General features: G+C 30.9%; 1 protein-coding gene across 1 annotated transcript; it reads left to right on the forward strand.

The window, feature by feature from the left end:
- The first annotated feature begins 2,439 nt into the window (after positions 1–2,439).
- Positions 2,440–6,656, forward strand: LOC118028441 (uncharacterized). Its single transcript, XM_035032009.2, has 8 exons — positions 2,440–2,711; positions 2,815–2,836; positions 4,849–4,905; positions 4,991–5,072; positions 5,644–5,739; positions 5,840–5,964; positions 6,056–6,074; positions 6,162–6,656. Exons 1-8 carry the CDS (start codon positions 2,612–2,614, stop codon positions 6,426–6,428), a joined length of 768 nt encoding a protein of 255 aa, XP_034887900.1. The 5' UTR covers positions 2,440–2,611; the 3' UTR covers positions 6,429–6,656.
- Positions 6,657–7,093: the final 437 nt, after the last annotated feature.

Raw genomic sequence — 7,093 nt, forward strand, 5'->3', positions numbered from 1 at the left:
GATGTCACGAAATAGTTTTAAAAATCTATTTTTATTTATTTACGTTGCAATTAAAATATATATAAAAAGATAAAAGATTAATTAATCTAGGAAATTATGTACAAATATTATATTAAAAACAAAAAAAAAGATATTTTGCTATTGTTGAATATTCATGAGCAGATTTGTTTTTAAATTTTTTATATTAGGTTTATATATAATAATTTACGAAGTAATTGTTAAAACTATCATTACAAGTTATAACTTTATCTTAAAACTACGGTGAATTTATATAATATTTTAAATATTATATAAAATATTTTTTTTACATTAGATTTTATTTTAAAATTAAAAAATAAACTAAAATAAAAAAAAAAGAAACATAAATAGAAGACAAATGCCTAGGTCTAAAAGGATGGGCCAGCAAGCTTTTATTTATATATATATATATATATATATATATATATATATATATATATATATATATAAAAAGCCTATGCATGCAAGGCTAGGTCATGCATGCCTAAAATTTATTTTTTAAAGGATCAGTAACATGTTATTTATTATAATTTTTTAAAATAAAATAAATATCATATTATTTACTAGATTAAATTTTAGTCATGTGAGGTGGTTAGAAAGATATGGTTCAAGCTTTTAAACTTTAAAAAATCTATATTTTTAACTTATTTTCACTTGTAAATTCTTTAAAAGCAACATAGAAACCCTAGCAAATCCATTTTAATTCAAAAACTCTTTATATTCAGTCTAGAAATATAAAATTAAACTGAGTAAAAATAACCTTCCCAAGCATCAATCTATTTTTTTAGACAAGTTAAGAAAATTCAAACCATTTCAATGGAATTTCTCTTCACAAAACGAAGTTATTAATACTAAGATCAGTTTTTTTTTTTTTTTTTTTTTTATGATTGAAATATATTGATCGACTGCTTTTTCTTTCCTTTAATTTTCCTACTATTTTTTTTTCTTATCTCTCAACACTTCAACACTAAAACATGAAAAAAAAAATAGAATCAAAACATAAAATCTTTAAACTAAGGATAAAATATGTGTAAATTGAGATGTAATTAAGAACCAATGTTTTTTTGCTGTCTTTTGAACAATATACTTTCTTTCCCTTTCTTGTTTGATTCCTTTTCTTTTATTTTTCTTAATTAATTTATAATTGAATGTTAGAATATTCTCAAACATTTTGCATATGGAAGAGCACATGAAAAAAAATCTCAATAAATAAAACACTTTCAACATAACAAAAAAAACAAATAAAATTTGATGGTTAAAATAAAAGGAAAACAGTGATATCGACAGAGGTAAGGGAACAATATTCCTTAATAAAGTGCCTATTGTTATGGTTTATATTGTAATCGTTGATGTAACTTGCAATGTACGTTTTCTGTTTATGTGCTAAATAATAATACAAAACAAATTTAGTTTTTGAGTATGTTCTGTATTGCAGTAGCTGTGATTTGAAAAAAATTATTTTATAAAAAGTATTTTTAGTTGAGGATGATTTGAAAAAATAAATATTTAGTTAAAACTGTTATTGAAATTGAGGTTGAAGAAAAAATAGTTTAATATGTTTTGTTAAAAATGCTTTTAAAATTGATGTTATAAAATAATTTTTAAAAATATATATTAATATTGATAATTTTTAATTTAAATATTGTGAATTTAACTATTGCTATTACATCATGAGATAAATCATACTTAATATAAAATATTTTTTATTATTCCATGAAACCATCTATAATTCCATTACATACGAAAAACATCTGACAATAACTATAGTTTTCATAATTTTTTTAGCATGTAATAAAATTAGATAAAATATTATCAAGTATAAAATTCTCTTTAAACTATTTTAAAAAAAAGTATTAAAAAAATTAATACACTAAAAAAAAAGTTTATGCAGTGTAAATGAAGAGTGCAAGTGAATTGTATAATTCACTATTTTTTAAGTGAACAATGCAAATTTACATAAACATTGTATTAATATACACTGTTCATGTTAATTGTATTATTCATTAAATAGTATAATTAACATAAACAATACAAGAAAAACATATAAACACTGCTTTTTCCGATCCTGCATTGTAAACACAGAAAATAATAGGTCTATAAACAGTAATTAGTATTATTTTTTTTACCAAATACTTGATTTCTGTGTTTTGCTTTAACCGTAATCTTCACTGCGTAAACAAACAGCCTTAAGTAATGGAGTCGGGTTGCAGTTAATTGTTTTTTTTTTTTTTTCCTGTTAAATAAAATAATCAAGCAAGTTCATTTATAGACAACGCGGGGCTGAGATCATTCCAAATCTAGCCAGCAAACCAATCAAATGATACCATGTTTTATTATTTACGCTTTTTTAAATTTCCACCAAGTGGACAAATGGGCGTGGCCGCGTGGGTCTCCACTTGAAGTCATCGTTTCTTCTCTCTTATTCAAACTTCAAATTGAAAGGACAACAAGAAAGAAGCTTCCTTGAAAAAAGAAACATCCTCTTCCATTAAAAGAAGAAGAAGAAGAAGAAGAAGAGGCTTTCATTTTGGTTGGATTCCTGTGTCTAAAACAAGAATTAAATTGGTGTCTTTGAGAGAGATCTTAGAACACCATGGCTTCTCAGGAACACTTGGACAAGATGCAGTTGCGGCAGAACTATAGAAATCTCTGGCACACTGATTTAATGGGCACCATTAAAGTTGATGCCCCATGTAAGAATTTAGAATTTTTGCAATCTTATTTTGTAAAAAGTTGTGAGCTTTGTGTTAGGTTTTCGGGGGTCTGATGCTGATTTTTTGTTTGTCTAATGCTCAGATTGCTGCTTGGCTTTTTGGTGGTGAGTGCTCCTTGATCTAATTATTTATTTGCTTTGAAATTTAGATCTGCTTGTTCTTTCATTTACACTCCTTTAAGTTTCGTAGGGTTTTTGTGGTTTCTTGACTTGGGATAATATGGCATCGATTCTGATTCAGTGCTATTGCTTTGTTCAAAATTGGGTGATTTTGATCCTTTGGCAGGATAGCTTTATATGCTTTAGTTCTACTGTTTTTTTCCTAGTTGTGATCTTCTTTAAGTCTGCAATTTATATCTTCTTTTTCACTCTTTAGTGTTTTTTCACTGTATCGAAGTATTAAATTTAATCTTGTACTCATTCTCCTTTGTTAACTCAAGTTACTATTCCCATTTCCGAGATTTTTTCAGATTTTAATAAATCGACATGGATTGCTTGGAATTTGATTGTCCACATCGTAGCATTTTAACTGTTTTTGATTGAATGGTGCTTGCAAAATACATGCTCTCATTAGATGGTGCCTTCCACCCATGTCCAGGAATTGTAGTTTCAAAAAATTTAGCTCTGCGAGGCTTTATTTCAATCAATCCAAAAGTTGCCATGCCTTTCACTTTGATTCATACCCACATTCTGTTGTCCTTTTATTGTCGTCTTGGTTTTATTTCATGTCCCAGAGATTCTTTTTTCATGGACATATGCATCGATCTATCCATGTTATGAATGCTCTGATATCTTATGCTCCTTTTCCTTTTCTTCTCACGCATCTATATTACATGTATGTCTTTTGTGGCCTATGCTTGCCATATGCTTTGCAACGATTCTTAGTGGGAGAATTCTCATCAGGACATGGGAAGGAAGAGGGGGGCAAAAATGTTAGGTGGGTTAGGTGAGAGGGATTTGTTGTGGCGTTGTTAGATAGCACAAGTTAATGAGGTGGGCAGGATTGCAGGTCTTTTTATAGAGTTGTTCCTTCTTAACATGTTTTGCCTCTATACTTTATCAGTTCATTGGATTGTTTGCCTAAAAATAGTATAGTCTTTGGCTGTAGCTATGTGAGATGTTATTTTACCATAGAAAGAATTCTTGAAATTCAATAATAAGCATCAAAATGGATTTTCAAGATTGAAATGTCAACATTAACATTTTTTGGTCTGTTCTTTTGTGTTCCCTCAAAACTGTAGCATGAAATTCACTTCCTCTCCTGATTGAAGAAAAGCAAATTGGTTGTTTCAAAATATATTTTTTAGATATGAAGCTTGAAAAGGTATTCTATTCCAGATTGCTGCTTATGTTTCTTGTAACATATAGGTCTGTGAGGTGATTGGGTACTGTTGAAACATTGTTATATTATTATTTTGGATGACAATTTCACCTAATCCGATGGATATTCGGTGTCACCTGATCAGTCCGGATGGATTTTATCTGGTATGATCCAATTCAGATAAAATTCAATCTAATTTGATCGGATTCGAAGTTGGGGGCTGGTGAGGGCTCCTAGACCCGACCCTGACCTAGTTTGTTTACTGTTTTTTTTTTTATATAAAAAACATATAGTTATTTTTTTTTAATTATTTTAAATTTCAATGTAATGCATGGAATATTATTTTTATGGAGGATTTTAATGATTTTATTTATGGATTTGAAGTTTAAACTATATTTGATGGTTTTATGATTTTATCTTTAAAAAATTGATTTTAAAAAAAAAAAAATGGATCGACTTGGGTCGAGTACCTGCTAGGTGGAAAATTTTCCTCTCAACCTTATCTGATCTGGTTGGAGTCGGAGTTGGGTGATAGATGTTCTGATTCAGAGATGGGTGGGGCAAAATCTGACTCATCAATCCATTGCCACCCCTGAAATTGCACATTCAATTCTGATGTAATTTTTTTACTTGTTTTTGTACTCTTTTAAAAGTGCTGTTCTTGATAGCACCTTTTTCATTCATGATATATTTATGAATTGTAATGTTGTCATAGTATGCACACATTTTCAACTTTAAATAATTTCTGGATTTTCTTAAATCACAATGCAGCTAATTCTCCTCCATTCTTTTGTAGTGGGCCTTGTGTATCATACTTGCTCCGCAAACGAGCACTTTACAATGACATGTCAAGGTAATCAATGCTTTTGATTCTCATACAATGTTTAAGAGAGATTGTTATGTTCTGTTTAAATGATCTGTCATCTTGTTGGTCACAGGTACGTTTGTTGTGCTGGTTACATGCCTTGTAGTGGCAGGTGTGGTGAAAGTCGGTGCCCTGAAGTTTGTCTTGCCACAGAGGTAGGGAGTAGTTTGTTTTTAAGAGAGATTGTTATATTCTGTTTATATCGAAATAGGACTTGGACTCATCTCTAGAAGTTTTATAGCAGAATGCAGTCCTGAATGTTACAGGCTAATTGTTTTTTTTCTGAACTTAGCTAGCATGTGGTGGCATGCTAGATTCATTTCCTCTTGACATTTGGGGTGATTTCAGATTAAGATGTACATCAATTGTATAGGTATACCCCAATATATGGGTATCTTTCATCTAAAATTCTTTTGTTGATTCCTGATAATCAGAAAAATGTTTATCTTCCTCCATTTAGTTTGGTCAAATTACTGTAGAATATGCTTCTTCTTGGATAGTAACTCTAGATGATTCTTGACATGGTCTTATACTCACAACAGTGGGACATATTTTAGCATAAAACTGCCAGATATTGTATTGAAATTATCTACAAAGAAAGTGGATCATCAGTTTTAGTTGGTTTTATGGCTTTAAATAGTAACATATGACATACGTTATGCCTGGCAGTAAAACACATTCCTGTAGTTATTTTATTACTAAGCCCAGTTTGTTTTGAATTCCCAGGTATTCCTTTGCTTTGGAAATTCAGTGGCCTCCACTCGCTTTATGTTGCAAGATGAATTCAACATTCAAACTACAAAGTGCGATAATTGCATTATTGTATGCTCGTGCTCCTCCCTGTCTCTCTCTCTCAAATAAGCATACATAATATCCTTGCTTATCTGCAATTTGGTTAAACATGTTGCCTGTTCCTATTCAGGGTTTTATGTTCTGCCTCCAACAAATTGCATGCATATTTTCTATAGTTGCAATGATTGTTGGGAGTGAAGAAATTCAAGAGGCTTCCCAGTTGCTATCTTGTTTGGCTGATATGGTGTACTGCACGTAAGTATTTACACCCATATCTTAATATTGAATGATTGGCTTACAAGTTTCTCACTGATTCTGCTGTTTCATCCTTTTTCCCTCTGGCCAGGGTTTGTGCTTGTATGCAGGTATGTTGTTGATCCACAAAACACCTCATAAAATACTGGTTTTTGAATGACGTCAAATCAACTATGCTAACTGGGTAAGTTTTTCAGACACAACACAAGATTGAAATGGACAAAAGAGACGGCATGTTTGGGCCACAACCGGTGATGGCAGTGCCCCCTGTTCAGCAGATGTCACGCATTGATCAGCCAATTCCTCCCTCCGTTGGATATGCACCTCAAACATACGGACAGCCCTATGGACAACCCTATGGTTATCCACCGCAGCCCCACCAAGGCTACCCCGTAGCAGGTTATCCTCCATCCAACTACCCACCCCCTGCTTATCCACCATCTGGCTATGGCTATCCAAAGTGATCTTTTCACTGCGATAAATGTTGTCGTGCAATCTCAGACAAACGTTTCATTGTGGCTAGTACTGGTTTGGAGGTGATGAAAAGTTCGAACCTCTGAGTTGTGTCTCTGGGAAACAAGTGTCTTTTATTAATTATATATTAATTAGTATATAATATAACTTTATTGAATATGAGAATGATTGTTATAATAATTCTATATATAACCAAACTCGTATTTGTTATTGTTCTTCGTGCACCATGTTAGTACCATCCTAGTTGGAAAATTCCGTTCTTTATTTATCATGTTCCTGCACCAAAAATGGAAATGAGAAAATTTGAGTTAGTACGTACCAAAGCCTTCCAAGACGTGTGACAAAAATTTCAATATTTTGATTCGTAGCAGGAAATTAATAAGGTATATATCTTATTAATTTCAATATATATATTTTCCATCATGATTGATTAAATGTTTAAATAATTGTTCAAAACGTTATGTGCTATTAGGAATAAAAAGTATACCAAACTTTAAGGTTAATTTGTGTGAATGGAAAACACCATTTATAAGACTTGTTATTGACTTTGAGGAGAGCCTGCGGTTTCATTTGATCTTGTTCGATTAATTTGAGAGAAAGAGTGAGTTATCAATTTGTATATATGACATTTTGAGAGAAAGTGGAGAAATTGGTT

Source organism: Populus alba, chromosome 3 (genome assembly GCF_005239225.2).
Source record: "Populus alba chromosome 3, ASM523922v2, whole genome shotgun sequence".
Lineage (NCBI taxonomy): Eukaryota > Viridiplantae > Streptophyta > Magnoliopsida > Malpighiales > Salicaceae > Populus > Populus alba.

What these genes read in the sequence shown, in the direction of transcription:
- LOC118028441 (XM_035032009.2), top strand. Translation starts at nt 2,612, where the DNA reads ATGGCTTCTCAGGAACACTTGGACAAGATGCAGTTGCGGCAGAACTAT. An exon ending in CATTAAAGTTGATGCCCCAT is followed by an intron (nt 2,712 to 2,814) that starts GTAAGAATTTAG and finishes TCTAATGCTCAG; the next exon opens with ATTGCTGCTTGGCTTTTTGG. An exon ending in AGTGCGATAATTGCATTATT is followed by an intron (nt 5,740 to 5,839) that starts GTATGCTCGTGC and finishes GTTCCTATTCAG; the next exon opens with GGTTTTATGTTCTGCCTCCA.